This window comes from Stomoxys calcitrans, chromosome 2, assembly GCF_963082655.1.
Source record: "Stomoxys calcitrans chromosome 2, idStoCalc2.1, whole genome shotgun sequence".
NCBI lineage: Eukaryota > Metazoa > Arthropoda > Insecta > Diptera > Muscidae > Stomoxys > Stomoxys calcitrans.
This window is the reverse complement of record NC_081553.1, coordinates 99,177,345-99,193,904: the sequence shown is the minus strand read 5'-3', so window position 1 is coordinate 99,193,904 and position 16,560 is coordinate 99,177,345. Positions and strand designations below refer to the sequence as shown.

Here is a 16,560-nt window from a genome sequence, read left to right as displayed (position 1 = left end):
TCGATAACCTGATATAGCCGCCATATAAACCGATCTCCCGAATAGACTTCTTGACCCTCTAGAGGGCGCAATTCATATCCGATTTGGCCGGAATTTTGCTTGAAGTGATGTGGTATGACTTCCAACATCTGTGTAAAGTATGGTCTAAATCTGTCCATGTCATGATATAGCCGCCATAAAAAGCGATCATCCGATTAGACTTCTTGGGCTTCTAGAGGGCGCAATTCTTATCCAATATGGTTAAAATTTTGCATATGTCGATTTGGTATGACTTGCAATAACTGTTCCAAGTATAGTCTAAATCGGTATATAACTTGATATACCTCCCATATAAACCGATCTCCCAGTCTGACTTTTGGACCCTCTGGAGGTTGCAATTATTACTCTATTTGCCTGGAATTTTGGAGGTGGTGTTTTTCTATGACTGGTGTTTTTCTATTACAACTTGGCAAAAGCGATCCATGATGGAGGGTATATAAGATTCGGCCCGACCGAACTTAGCACGCTTTTACTTGTTATTGTTCTTGGGGGCAGAAAAAAATAAATGCACCACCTTAAACTTTGGAAGCTTTTTCATTACATTCAATCATACCACCCTATTATACCGTGACAAGTTTGAACTCAATGTATCCTAAACCTTAGAATTATCATTGTTGCAATTCTCTTGTCCACGTTCATGTTTAATTTCCTTATGATTTGACGTCATGTCGTCTGAGTATTCACAAAGCGCAGCAGCATTACAAAAGATCTAAAATTAAATTGAGAAGCCAAAACAAAAAATATGTCATGAATTGCGCTTCATTTGATTACAGAAACAACCGCAATTATATTGCATGCAAATATCTTCAAATGAGATATAAAATAAAAAGACCAGTGTAAAAAATTAATGAGGCATACGATATTTGTTTTTTCTTTTTTCTATTATTTAGGAAATTTTACCCATTCTCAACCAGTAACACCAGTTGATGCTAAAATATCCATATCAAATAAATCAAAATATTTTAATTTAACAGAAGGCTACTAGCAAAAAATTCAACTTGTAGAAAAATTTGAACGTATGGGGCTCTCGACAACGGCTTTGCAGTCGACAAAAAGTTTGCATGTGTCGATTGTCCCCCTCAGATCATTCCCAGGATTTGACGAAATGTGAATATCCGGTCTATGGTAGATCTACGAGCTCAAAAGTCGCATTGATAAGGCCCAATTAGCTCGTTGACTTTAGGTTTTAATCTCTATATGCGAAAGCCACTGTGGCGCAGATGTTCGCCTATGACGTCGAACGCCTGGGTTCGACTCCCGGAGTGAACATCAGAAAAATTTTCAGTGGTGGTTGTCTCCTTACTTATGCTGGCTACATTTGTGAGCTATCTTGCCATGTTGAAACTTCTCTACCAAGTGGTGTCGTTATGCGGCTCGCCGTTCGAACTCGGCATAAAAAAGGAGGCCCCTTATCATTAAGCTAAAACTTTTATCAGACTGTAAATCATTATCCACTGTTTCTTGGGGGAATGATCATGGGAAATTAAGTGCTTAGTAGTATCCTGTATGTGATAGAAAGCTGACTTGTTCCTCTGTAATTGGCACATATTGTCTCACCTCTTTTCTTGTGTACGTGACAAAGTACGCTGAGGTTCCAATAATTGGTTATGCGTTCTTCTAGCCATATTGCGCAGAGGCGCTGATGCATACGTCTCATCATCGTAGCGCCCACATACATATTTTCCCATGAAAATTCATTATCTCCTATTCAAGTTTTTTTAGGCCGAGTCCGACCACCACTTAGGGGTGTCACTTAGCGACACCACTTGCTAGAAAAGTTTTAATATGGCCGGATGCTTTACAAATGTAACAATGGTTTTGAATCCAGGCGTTCGGCCTCATAGGCGGATATGCTAACCTCGAGTCGCCCACGGTCTTAAACAATTCAGCTGCCAAGCCATCGGCTCCTGCTGCCTTGTTGTTCTTCAGCCAAGTTATTGGTAGCCTGAACTTATTTTATACATTTTATATATTCATCAGGGATCTCTTCTGTGGTAACCTCGTCTATCCACCACTATACCAACAGCTGGGAAATACTTTATTTTCCAGCCCTACGCACCCTATATGTATATTTTATCAGATTTCCTTCTTAGTCTCTGCGGGAGGATGCTTTTTCCAAAATTATTGGTTTGAACGTTTACGGACGTCATTCTGACTCCGGAACATCTCGATTTGGTCCATTCCATTTCTCTCATCGTTGTTGTTGTGGTTGTAGCAGTGCGTTGTACACTGAGGCAGAATCCTTTGCCGATGAAGGACTCCAGCGAGTCAATCCGGTACGTACAACCTGTTGCCATGGGATTGCTCCTCTCTTGGTACTGCGGACTAGAGGTTTCTCCACTCTCATTTTCAGTCGATACCTTTACTTCGCTTGGTGCATAGCTAGTAGCTATTAGCTACTGACTGTAGGGTTTCTCTGCATGCTGCATTCTAGGCTTCGGTAACATTTTGGCACTTCGTACCTTACCATGCGTTTCTTGGTGGAGGCTTTCAATACCAAAATCTAGTTTTCTTCAAAATTTTGTTTTAAAATTTTTTTTAAGTGTACAATTTTAATATAATTACCAAGAATTCTATAAGAAATTTACATGTTCACATCCAAGACATCAGAAGACCAGTCAGTGGTCGGCAACATATTTTTTTGCTCAATTTCATCCCGTTTATGATATTCGAAATAGAAAATTGCCAAAATGCATCATTAAGGTGTTTTGCACCATGCTCTTTGTCTATGAAGGGCTAGTCCGCGAACTGGGAAATAGAAATTGTCATTTAAAGGTGGCAGCAGCAGTCAGACAAACAACCAGCCAGCCAGCTATCTAGTCAACTAGCCTTACTCTAGACTCTTAGCCCTAGAAGAAAAGAACAATCACAACAATTTGTACAATTGTTGCTTGGCATCTTGTTTGCGGTTCAATGAATTTTAATTGGATTCACATTTCGCCAAAAAAATGCCGCCCAAAAAATTCTTGACTGTTGTTTACCATATAATGATGAGGCCCAAAAGGCAAAAAAGAAAAAACAAAAACTCTTACATATGGCCAAGGGAGCAATGGGTTGCATACTCTTCTAGGATGCTGTGTCGTATGGGTAGTGAGTGGCTTTTAGGTGATTTTGTGGTTCTTGTGACAAACCGAATGCACCACCATTTCGGTGTGGTGAGCGAGATGTGTTTATCTAATTTGGCCAACAATTAAAATACATAAATTTTGGCTTAATCTCATCATTAGACTAAATATTTTGTTTGTTTCTACATAATTTAGTTAAATGTGCATCTTTGCCACAACTTAACAATAACAATAACAACACAACAAACATAGATATTCAAATGCATATGCATTCACGCAAATGTATGAATGTCTAGAACTTTAGATGTTTAAATATATATATGGGGTGTTCCACAAATTTTTGATTATAAAGAAGGAAAAAAGTTCATAGGAAGTTTTTCTTCTAAGCTGTAAGCATACAAGATGGCATTTGAGAATTCGTCTCGAGTGACCCTATTGCTTGAAGAAGGCGAACTCCTCGATCCGATGATATGTGTCATGGCAAAACATTGGCTACTCTATGTTGGCGTGAAATCCGTACTTGGGCACCATAAGCCTCACCAAAGGAAACCGTAGGAGACCAGCAATATTGAAATGTTGTCTAGATGTGCTGTTGCCACCCAATGATTTTGGGTATGCCTGGCACATACTTTTTTCATGTTGATACTGAGCTGTGGTTGTGCCGATCATCCATAAGAGTGCCCGTGTTTGTTGTCAAGTCCTTGTTGGATTTGATAGGTGTTGCGTAGCTCTAAAAAATTTCCCCTTCGCTAAAAGCGAATTCATTTGCATTCACATTTGCTTGCCACCATGGTGCAGAGGTTAACATGTCCGCCTGTTACGCTGAACACCTGGGTTCAAATTCCGGCGTGAATATCAGAAAAATGTTCAGCTCTGGTTACTAATGCTGGCTACATTTGTGAGGTAACCTCCCATGTTAAAACTTCTCTACTAAACGGAGGCCCCTTATTATTGAACTTAAACTTTAATCGGACTGAACTCATTGATATGAGAGAAGTATTCCCCGTCCCTTAGTTTAATGTTAATGGAAAATTTAGAAGAATTCGCTTAAGTGAAAATCGGGTAACTAAAAATACCACTAAACTGAAAAAAGTTTTATACGAAACTGAAATCGTATAAATGAAAAAGTTATTTCTGTTGAAAATTAATTGAAATTTAAAAAAAAAAATCGTGTCATCAATAAAATTCGAAAAAACATTCGAAAAAAATTCGAATATATTTATCTCTGACTTTTGAAGAGATCTACTGAACATTGATCCTTCTCCACTTTAGCTATTCATACATCATTAGTATGTTGACGTGAAAATTCGCTTGCATTTATGCTTATACCGCTTAACTAGAAACTAATTTCACTTATCCGAATTACGCTTAACTGAAAACTGTGGATAAGTAAAACCAAATTGATGTATTTTTAACGTTTCAATTATCTGGATAATGAAAAAATGTGTCAAAATTTGATTTTTTGCAAAAAATGTTTTCAAACTATTTTTTTATGCCGGTATTTGATTCTAGAGAACATTTTATTGAAATTTGATTTCTATGGAAAATTATAATAATATTGGATATTTTTAAAAAAAATTTGCTTCAAAATTTAATTTTTTAATTATGTTTTTGAAAGCTAATTAGCCTACTTGATCATGTAGGATTTCTATTAGGGTACCGCATATACTTGGCCCCAAAATTTTGGTGGTGGCTAATCTAAGTTTGGGCAATGACTCTTCAAAATTTGGCCCCCAAACAAGTGGTTTGAACTTTAAATAACCGAATTTTACTTTACCCCCGAAGACCTTTCATTCGAGTTCATTTTGTCCCGAGCAGCCTTTTGTCGGTGGGGGGTTTTTTGGGAGAAGAGCTTGTTCCCAAATTTCGTTATAAGATTTGAATTCTACCCCCAAAGATCTCTCTTGTGAGTACCAAAATGTCCCGGTTGGCCTACAGGTCTGTTTGGATAAATTTCCGGAAATGGGGTGGGTCTGCCTAAAAAGACCTTTTCATTAAATCCCATAATGTCCCCCACAAGTCCAATTTTGAGGTTTCGGGTTTTAGTTCGGTTTTGTTCGTACTCTACTCCCAAATACCTTTCATTTGATAACCATAATGTCCCAATCGGTAAACATGTCCGTTTGGATGGGGTTTTCCCCCATAATTTCAGCTTACCATAAGATTGCGAAAAAGGGCCTTCGTGTTCCTTTAGAGATTTTTGTGGGAGTTGAGTTTATTTCCAATTTTGGATATTAGATTCGTGTGTTACCCCCAAAGACCTTTCTTTTGATTATCATATTTTTCCTACGTGTCCATTTGGAGGATAGATCCTCCACTCAGGAACTTTTATCTGATTCTGCTCTCAAAGATCTTGTTCGCAAAATTTGGATATTTGAGTCATATTCCACACCCAAAACCCGTAAGGCGATCCCCAGACTGCTTGGGCCAATTTTATTTGTACTCTATTCCCAAATACTTTTCATTTGATATCCTTGGGCCAATACTGTTCGTTCCCTACTCCCAAATACCTTTCATTTGATACCCATAATGTCCCAATCGGTAAACATGTCCGTTTGGGTGGGGCGTTCGCCCATTATTTTTGCTTACCATAAGATTGCGAAAAAGAGCCTTCGTGTTCCTTTGAAGATTTTTGTGGGAGTTAAGCTTGTTTCCAAATTTGGATAAGAGATTCGTATTTTCCCCTAAAAGACCTTTCTTTTGATTACCATATTTTCCCAAGCAGTCTACGTGTCCGTTTGGAGGGTAGATCCTTCGTTCAGACACATTATCTGCTTCGTATTCTACTCTCAAAGACCTTGTTAGCAAATTTGAATATTAGACTCATTTTCCACACCCAAAGACCCCAGAGCGGTCTTCCGACGCCTTTGGCCAATATTATTGAGTCAAATTCGTACTCTACTTACATGATCGGCGAATATGTATGTCCAGTTTAGGGGTGTCCCCTAGACAGTTGTTCCCGAATGTTGATATCAGATTTGTGGTCTTCTCCCACGTACCGTTCATTTCGGTCCCATATTTCCATAGTCGACAAACAAAACCGGTTTGGGGGGTGTTTTAGGGGATGGGGCTTCCACTCAGGCTTCCACTTGGCCCTGAAAATACAGATTCGTGTTCTACTCAAAAATACCTCTTATTTGAGCCGTAAATTACAACAGTCTACAATTACGTTCTATTTGGGTGGTTTTATGGGGTTGGGATGCCCCAAAGACACTTTTTTTCGAATATTGATATCAGATTCGTGCTTTGTTGAGCCTCATGTCGCTGAGTCCCATATTGTCATGATTGGTCTATATATATATTTGGTAGGTTTTGGGGGTGGGGCTGCCCCCCTAGGTACCCCATCCGAAATTTGGAACCAAATTTTTATTTTAAGATTACTTTAAGAGAGCACACAAAAGTTCGCTTAAATCGCACTACCAAGATCTGGCGTTTTTGAAAATTAGGGTAAGGGGGAGGGTCCGCCCCCCTTCAGGTATCAAAAAATTTAGTACCCTATTTTCACCACGGGATCATTATGCACCATTTGTGAAAATTTCAAGAAAATCGGTTCAGCCGTTTTTTAGTCTATAAAGGAACACACAAACAAACACACAAACAAACACACAAACAAACATACAAACAAACCGACAAACAAACACAAATTGATTTTTATATAAAAGATTCCCTCAAATAAATATTATTTTTTTTAAATTGTCATGTTCAAATCTTTGTAACCGATATGAAATGCATTTTGATTTTGTCTTTGAGTACAGTTGATGTTGCTGCTGCTGCCTCTGATTCCTCTGAGCATACAAAGATCAGGGGGAATTTCAAATTATTTATTGTTTTTATGTGTATGTGTGTGTGTGTGTTTATTTTTTTGTATAACAGATTGCTTAGACGATATAAGAATAAATTGCAAAAGCTAAATTGCATTGTACATGAATAAGGATAATTGTCTTGGTTAGCTTGGGGTATTGTTGGAGCATTGCGTTTTGGTCTTCCTCCACCACACACATGAGGTGGTCGATGTTGTCGACGACGGCGTCTGCCATAAATAAGATTTAAAATGATACACATCCGTTGTAGCTGCATTTAAGCGCGAGTAGCTCTGGCTGTCTCGCTTTAAAAAACGAAATAAAATTTAGTTCTTAATTGCTTTATTTTTATCACAAACATAAGAAAAATAAAAATCTACTTAAATGAATTTATTTCAATGGGCATTACTAAGTTATTTGTTTATTTTCTTTTTCTCTTCTTAACTCCCTAAACCCCCAATGACTTCTCACTGCGGCTGACGGACGGACTCCTCGATGTCTTTTTTGGTATCCATACACTCTGCAGAACTCGTATACAGGTGCGTATATGTATCACAGATTGAATGTCTTCTATCACGATCACGATGAGGGAGCATCCGGCGGATTTAAAGGTATTTCGATTTATTGTTCCATTTTGAAATTTATATCGAATTTGTAACATTTTTCTTTGATTTTAATGGATTTTTAAATTGATTGTGTTGAATTTGTTGACACATTTCGCGTTGGATGATGAAATCGTAAAGAAATCAGAGGTCCCCCCAGACTTGTGGTGTTGGTGGTGGTAGTGATTGTGATTGTGGCGGCAGTGATAGTGTTGGAGTATATTTGTCGCTCGGTCACCATGGATGGAAATTCAATAAATCAATATTGTTTAATTAAAGATATTTTGTTAAATTAACGCCAAGACTCTGGCTGAAAATATTTTCTTTTAATATCTTATCAAGAAAAAAAAAATCCATATCCATTGTTTTTGGCCCAACAACAACAAAATATTGTAAATATTTATCTATAGGGCTGGAAGGCGAAGGTCTTAAGTAATTACAAAGAAATTACAAGAATGGAAATCGGAAATTGAAAAAAAAAATTGCCAGATAATTAGCCTTAGGATCGGGGGACATACCAATCTAGTCTTTCCGTTTTCAACACCTTGTTATATTGGTCTGTGAGCCCATAAAATATATATGTATATTAGGTTGGGTCGATTTTTTTTAAAAGTCGTATAACAAAATCGTTAACTACATACAATTCTAAGAAGTTTCTCCGAAGAAACCATATATCTAAAATAAAATGCTAATCCGCGTCTCTCGCCTTCAAAATGTATTTCCTGTTCTTTCAATATTTGATATTCTTGTGATCATGGTACAGGTCGCATTTGTTGTTCGATTATCGTAAGATTTTGCACAAGTTCCTTTTTTGGTCCAAGAACGAAGGCAATTGGTTTTGAACGAAATCGGTTCAGATTTATATATAGCTCCCATATATATGTTCAGCCGATTCGTAGTAATAATGCAATAAAATGGTCATGGTCATGGAAATCGGTTAAGATTTAAATATTGCTCTATATATATATCGCCCGATTTCAACTTCTATAGTCACAGCAAGCGCATTTATTGACCAATTTTTCCAAAACTTTGTATGTACACCGTTTTCCTCGACGACTTCCACAATATCTTTAAGGTTTGCTCGAAATCGGCTGGTATAAATTTGGTACGTAAAGTACAGATGTGTCGTTCAACTAATTTCATAGGTGTTTCCAAGATTTGGCCCGATCGAACTTGGCACATCTTTATTATACCCTACAGCACTACTGTGGTACAGGTTATTATAACTTTGTGCATTTGTTTGTAACACCCAGAAGGAGGAGAGTTAGACCCATAGATAAGTATACCGATCGACTCAGAATCACTTTCTGATTCGATTTAGCTATGTCCGTCTGTCCATGTTAATTTGTGTACAAAGTACAGGTCGCTTTTTCATCCGATAGTCTTAAAATTTGGTGCAGGCATGTTTTTCAACCCAGAGACGAAGCCTATTGAAATTGGAAAAAATCGGTTCAGATTTGGATATAGCTCCCATATATATGTTCGTCCAATTTGCAGTTATTAGCAATAAAATGGTCATTTGCGAACCGTTTCTCTCTAAATTTGACAGGAAGGATTTTCTCTTGACTCTCGACATTACTGGTGAAATTTTTTAGAAATCGGTTCCAATTTAGATATAGCTCTCATGTATGTCGCCCGATTTTAACTTGTAGAGTCACGGCAAGCGCATTTATTGACCAATCTTGCCAAACATTTGCACAATGTCTGAGAAGTTTGCTCGAAATCGGTTCAGATTTAGATATAGCTCCCATACATATGTTCGTCCGATTTTGAGAAGTATTGCAATAAAGTGCTCATTTGTTAACCGATTCTCTCGTAAATTTAGCTGTCATATTGGGTTGCCTAAAAAGTAATTGCGGATTTTTTAAAAGTAAATGCATTTTTAATAAAACTTAGAATGAACTTTAATCAAATATATAATTGCCATTTTGTTCGATAACCTTTTGCCATCTTCCTGGCAAATTTAGTATTCCACGCTCATAGAACTTCTGGCTTTTATCTGCAAAAAACTGAACCAAGTGCAATTTTATAGCCTCATCATTGCCGAAAGTTTTACCATTTAAGGAGTTCTGCAAAGATCGAAATAAATGGTAGTCTGATGGTGCAAGGTCAGGGCTATATGGTGGATGCATCAAAAGTTCCCAGCTAAGCTAACTCAGTTTTTGGCGAGTAACCAAAGATGTGTGCGGTCTAGCGTTGTCCTGGTGGAATATGACACCTTTACGATTGACCAATTCTGGTCGCTTCTCCTTGATGGCTGTATTCAATTAGTCCAATTGTTGACAGTAAACATCCGAATTAATCGTTTGATTCCTTGGAAGCAGCTCAAAATATACCACACCCTTCCAATCCCACAAAACAGACAGCATAACCTTCTTTTGGTGGATATCAGCCTTTGAAGTGGTTTGAGCTGGTTCACCATGCTTGGACCATGATCGTTTTCGACTAACATTGTTGTAAACAATCCATTTTTCATATCCAGTTATGATTCGTTTTAAAAACGGATCAAATTCATTGCGCTTAAGCTGCATATCACAAGCGTTGATTCGGTTTGTTAAATGAATTTCTTTCAATACATGTGGTACCCATATTAAAATTGACGCCAAACAAACAAATGTAAACAAAATTTCGCGCACTTTTTTTCTAAAGCAAGCTAAAAGTAACAGCTGATAACTGGCAGAAGAAAGAATGCAATTACAGAGTCACAAGCCATTGAAAAAATTTGTCAACGCCGACTATATTACTACTATATTACCGATAATTACTTTTTGGGCAACCCAATATATGTATATCGCCCGATTTTCACTCCAAGAGCCACAGCAAGCGCATTTATTGACTAATCTTTGCCTAACGCTTTCCTGGATGACTACCACAATATCTGAAAAGTTTGCTCGAAATCGGTTCAGATTTAGATATAGCTCCCATATATATGTTCGTAGGATTTTGGGTAATTTGCATTAATGTTGTCATTTGGCAACAGTAATTATTACAGCATTTCATTCAGTATTTGTTTGAAATTTGATACGGATTGTTTAATAACCCATCTGAAATCATCCGCCGAGGTCCATCAAAATTGGTTCAGAATTGGATATAACTCCCACATTGTACTTATAGGGTAGGAGGTGTAGGGTAGTAGAAAGTCGGCACCACCCGACTTTTGCCCTTCCTTACCGGCCTAATGTATATTCTTGACCGTCTTGACATTCTAAGTCGATCTAGCCATATGCGTCCGTCTGTCTGCCGAGATCACGATAGCGGTTGAACGAAAGAAAATATCCGCTTTAAATTTGGTCCATATACTTCTTTTTGATGTAGGTAGTTGGGGATTGAAAATGGGCATATCAATAAAGAATTTAATGTAGTCCCCTTATAAATCGATCCCCATATATCACTTTTTGAGGACCTAGAAGCCTCAATTGTTATCATATTTGGCTTACATTTTTCCACGGAGTGTTTTGTTATGACTTCCAACATCCGTGTTAAGTGTAGTCAATAACCTGATAAATCGTTCTCCCGATAAGTCTTCTATGGTTCCTAGATGCTTCAATTTTTGCCTGATTTGTCAGATGTTTGAAACGTCAACTAAGTTAATTTGTAGCAGAATTTTTGGTGGCGTATTTCCATGATTCGGACCGGCCGAACTATACATGTTATTACTTGTTTTCGATCAAGTCAATTTTATAGTGCGAAAAAATCGCGCAACTTCATGCCACAACACGCTAACATTGTTGGCCGAATCGCTTACTCCCACGACTCTCTGTTTGCGGCGGAAAAGACGTTTCTACACTCTTGTTTTTTTGCGACAACTCTCTAACACTTGGGAGCAGTGTTGTCGTTTTTGGTAGGTTCCTACCAAAATTGGTAGGTTTTTATTCTCTTTCGGCGTGGTTTTTGTAGCCACATTTTCATGTGGAGTTGGCGGTCCTCGTTAAGCTCTGAAAGGCGAGCAAGCTCGTTCCGGTCTATATGACCGATCGCCGCGGGAACATGATGCCCATTGGTCATTTAATAGCGCCCATAATTCGCCTTGTCCTATCAAGCATCATAGGCACTCAGTATTTAAGCAACAGCCGGTGCCAACTGGCCTCTCCACTCGATTGTCCGCCACTGCAGTAGCAGCTACTACGTATAGAGCATTGAACTATCCGCAACCTGTGGGCGCGCCTGGTAGTTCCCATCTAAGCTTCTCGTGACATTCAGGCGGTACTGAAAGTTCAGGGTTCAGAACATTTGAAGTCAACACTACGGAGAAACTCATTTTTAATGGTAACTTAGATGTGATATTCCCGGGGAGATTGATTTTGGTCCGGTGCTACTTTGCCAGTCGCTTGACCCTCCGTATGTTCAAGATGAACGAAGGCTGAAGATGGTTACCCATCGCAGATGGGCGCAGATTTCTCAAGGATTTTAGGCGTCTTCAAGGAGATATTTTCGCTATGTAAGGCTTTTCGACGTCCGAACCGTGGCAGGAGGGCTGTCATGTCAAACAGTTCTGTTGTTGTAGCCACATTTTTATGTGAAGGTGGCGATCCTCATCAAGCTCCTGTAGGCGAGCAAGCTCGTTCCGTTCCAAAGGACCGATCGCCTCGAGAACAGTGTGGCCCTTGTTTATTTAAAGCCGCCAATAATCAGCCTTGTCATATCGAGCATCATAGGCACGCAGTATTTCTGCAAGAGCCGATGCCACCCGGCCTCTCGCTGAGACTCTCCACTCGGTACTGCTGAATGTGCGCGCCTGCCGTCACTGCTACTCCGTATGAAGCATTCAACTATCCGCAGCCTGTGGACGCGCCCGGTAGCTCCCATCTAAGCTTCTCGTGATAACCAAGAAAACCGCACAGATTGAAGTTCAAAGCTCCAGCCTATGCGATGCTTATAGTTATTCCGTGCCGGGGTCGTTTGTGCGTATTCGTGCGTATTCGTATTCGTTTGTTCTTAACAAAACAATGGATGTCGTGGGACCAAATACTGTTACAAGGGGTTTCACTGTTTTAACTTTCGGTTAAAATGTCGTAAGTTCTTGTATTGTCTGTAACTGATACGAGTGTTAAAGGATCTCTTTCAAATTTCGTAAATATCAAGATTTAGTCCATCATTGAACATAAGGCTATAGAGTGATTTAAGCAAACACGGACGTGGCTAGATCCTTTATGAATAACGACGGTACTATATCGCTTGTAGCGTTGAAAATGTATAAATTGATCTGTTTCAAATTTAATAACAAGATAGCCTAGTCTTCGGAGGCAGGTATAAAAACATATACACACATTTTTGGCTTGTAGAACATTTGGTAGGTTTTGGTCGAGTTTGGTAGGATTTTTCTTGAATTTTGGTAGGAAATAATTTTCTTGAGTGGCAACACTGCTTGGGAGTCATTTCTGATTGCAAGGTTGCCATGTAGAGCGAATTATAGGCTTCAGTAGTATTTCGATACCCTGATCGTACCATGCTTTCCTAAGAGAAGGCGTTTGGTATGGTGGCATTGGGCATAGAATGGGCAATCGACAATGACTCATTGTTCCACCAAATCAAAGGGACAAAAGATGCTTTCTTCAAAGAATACAGTCGACGATCATAGGTTAGTGAGGGCAGTACAGGGATTCAGAGCGGAGGGGAGTGGAACCCGGCAATTTTGAACCCAGAGCGGAGCGGTTTCCAATCTCAAAATCCGCTCCGCTTCGACAAAATAAAAACCATTTAAATACATAGTTTTTTTTCGTTACCGAAGTTATTTTTACGATGGCAACTGCAAACTCCACTCGATTAACCTAACCGCTTGATGAAAGCACTCTCAAAGATATAACAGCGCAGTAGCAATCCATTGCCCACTCCTTGGGAAATGGCGTGAAATCCGAACTTGAATACTAGAAGTCTCCCTCAAGAAACCCTGATACGACCAAGATTGGCGAAATGCTACTGAAGGCAAGAATGCAGCAAACAGAGCAACTCTGCAATAACGGAGAGAGGGAAAACGTCAATTCAGCAAAAAGGAAATGGGAAAGCGTGTGTGCGAGAGAATTGAGATGTACAGGAGTTAGAATGAAGTCCGGAAGCATCTGGTCGTCTGCGCGTTTTGACCAAAAGAACGCATATCCGAGAAATAAGTCTCCTCACCATCGCACACACACTGATAGAAAAATGGCAGTACTTAGCAAATACCGACTGTATTATTTTGGTCGCGTCATTGGCAAATATTTTTAATACCATTTAGTATCAATTCAATAGCAGACAAAGGAGGCTATTAAGAATTGACGGCGTCACATTTGTATTCTTTTCATCGCGCCAGAATAACGGTCTGGTGCTAAAACCAATAACAGATTGGTATTAAAACCCATACCAGTTCGGTAATAAAGCTAGTACCATCATTTTATATTTCATCCATACCATCTGGTATTGTTTTTGTACCATACGGTGTTGCTTTACTATCAATACCATATGGTCTCAATCCCATGGCAGCAGGTTGTACGAACCGGATTGACCCGATGGGGTCCTTCATCGGCAAGGGCTGCCGTCTCAGTGTATAACACACTGCTACAACAACAACCATATGGTACTGAAATGAGCACATGGTTTCGAGTGCACTGCATGAAATATTATACCCTAAAGTCAATGCGATAATTGGACCAGATATGTCCACAACGCAAAATATTGGAAAAGACCCGAGAAGAACAGGTGAACTCTTACTATACCTTCATTGACTACAAAGCCGCATTCGACCGCCCTGTATGTTAAAACGTATTTCAAGCTATGTCTGCGTTTGTTATCCCTGCAAAATTAATAAAACTCTACAGGATGGCACTTGTGATAATGAATGGGAAAGAATCTCTCCGAACCATTCAATACCAAACCAGGTTTCAGACAAGGAGACAGTTGATCGTATAATCTCTTGAATATCCTGCTGGAGAAGATATCGTTAACATGGGTAGGTCACCGGAATAGTCTTTTTAAGGCGATTACTCTCACGACAACCAAAAGTCCTATGGAAAGCTCAAGTGGGGAAAGACATCTTAAATCTTGGTGCCGGAGATTTTAGAAGGAGCACGGAGGATCGAGGCTCTATTCAAAGTTGACTAATGGGACAAATGTGCTGTCATATTGAAGGCACATTACTGCTGAAAATTTTTTATTGAAGTTTTGTCTTTAGAGAGCGCCCAAGTTGATAACTTGGCTACCAGGGTTTCTAGTACGAGGGTCGTGGCTTCCAGTTCCAGCAAAACTTTGGTCTGCCGCTATTGTGGTATTGCAATGGACTTTAAATTGTTTAAGTTAGTCCCTAATGAACGGCTTCATTCCTTCATAAATCAATCGTTTGGTTGAATTCCCTTTATAACTTACATATCTTTTAGTTATGCCCAGTTCCAGCTCCAGCTCCATTCACGAGTCTCAAAGCGACCTTTACTACCGGTCCCTTGTTTCTTAATAGAATATTTGTGGAAAATATTGCATGTACAATATAAAAATTTTTGAAATATCACTCTTAGGCTTTAAACTTTTTACCATTCGAAATTTGCAAAAATGGTTGTTGTTTTAGCAAAAAATTTCTGAAATTTCGTCATTCTGTTTGTAACTCCTCGAAATATTGGTCTGAGACCAAATAAAGTATATTTATTCTTGATCGCTATGACATTTTAGATCGAGCTAGCTATGTCCGTCCGTCTGTCTGTTAAAAGCACTCTAACTATCGGAAGAGTAAAGATAGCCGCTTGAATTTTTGCACAAATACTTCTTATTAGTGTAGGTCGGTTCATATTGTAAATGGTCCAGCTACTATATAAACCGATCTGACTTCCAACAACTATTCTTGGTATGGTTGAAATCGGTCCATAACATGATATAGCTGTCATATAAACTGATATGGGATCTTGACTTCTTGAGCCACTAGAGGGCGCAATTCCTATCCGATTTTGCGGAAATTTTGTATGACGTGTTTTGTAATGACTTCCAATAACTGCTCTAAGTATGGTTAAAATCGGTCTATTACCTGATAAAACTGTCATATAAACCAATATGGGATCTTGACTTCTTGAGATTCTAGAAGGGGAAATTTCCATCCCAATTGGCTAAAATTTTGCGTGAGGTGTTTCATTATGATTTCCAACAACTCTGCTCATTATGGTTAATAACGGTCCATATTTTGATATAGCTGCCATATAATCCGATCTTGAATCTTGACTTCTTGAGCCATTAGAGGGCGCAAATCCTATTCGATTTTGCGGAAATTTTGTATAACGTGTTTTGTAATGGCTTCCAATAACTGCTCTAAGTATGGTTCAAATCGGTCTATTACCTGATATAGCTGTCATATAAACCGATGTGGGATCTTGACTTCTTGAGCCTCTGGAGGGCGAAAATCCCATTCCATTTAGCGGAAATTTAGCATGACGTGTTTCGTTATGACTTCCAACAACAGTGCTCATTATGGTTCAAAACGGTCCATGTTTTGATATAGCTGCCATATAGTCCGAACTTGACTTCTTGACCAATACAGAGCGCAATTCTTAACCCATTTAGCTATTTGTTATAACTTTCAACTAACAACTGTGCCAAATATGGTTCAACTCGGTCCTATAGCTACCATATAAACCGATCTGGCATCTTGTCTTCTTGAGCCTCTAGAGGGCGCAATTATTATCCGATTTGGCTGCAATATTTTACAACGGCTTCTTCAATGACCTTCAACATACGTGTCAAATATGGTCTGAAGCGGTCTATAACCTGATACATCTCCCATATAAACCGATCTGCCTGTTTTCTTCTTGGGATCTTCCCTTAAGCGCGCAATTATTTTTCGAATTGACTGAAATTTTACACAATGACTTCTACATTCAATTCAATTACGGTCCGAATTGGACCATAACTTGATATATCTCTAATAGCATAGCAATTATTTTGTTTTATCCTTTGTTGGCCTAAAAAGAGATACCGGGAAAAGAACAAATGCGATCCATGGTGAAGGGTATAAAAGATTCGGCCCGGCCGAACTTAGAACGCTTTTGTTTGTTTTAATTGGATCAATTAAAAAATTAATTGAAATTTTCAAAACTGTCAATCTTT

The 16,560-nt window shown here is 38.8% G+C and overlaps 1 protein-coding gene across 2 annotated transcripts in view; it reads left to right on the top strand.

Annotated features, from left to right (window-relative positions):
• LOC106090905 (myogenic-determination protein) overlaps positions 1-16,560 on the top strand; it is an 83,740-nt gene that overhangs the window by 64,499 nt on the left and 2,681 nt on the right. Inside the window, exon 4 of one of the 2 annotated variants that reach the window (XM_059364146.1) lies at positions 7,431-7,443. In XM_059364146.1, the coding sequence (XP_059220129.1) occupies positions 7,431-7,443 (13 nt within the window). Of the gene's footprint in view, positions 1-7,430; positions 7,516-16,560 lie in introns of both variants that reach the window. The other variant, XM_013257260.2, reaches the window with a different exon arrangement.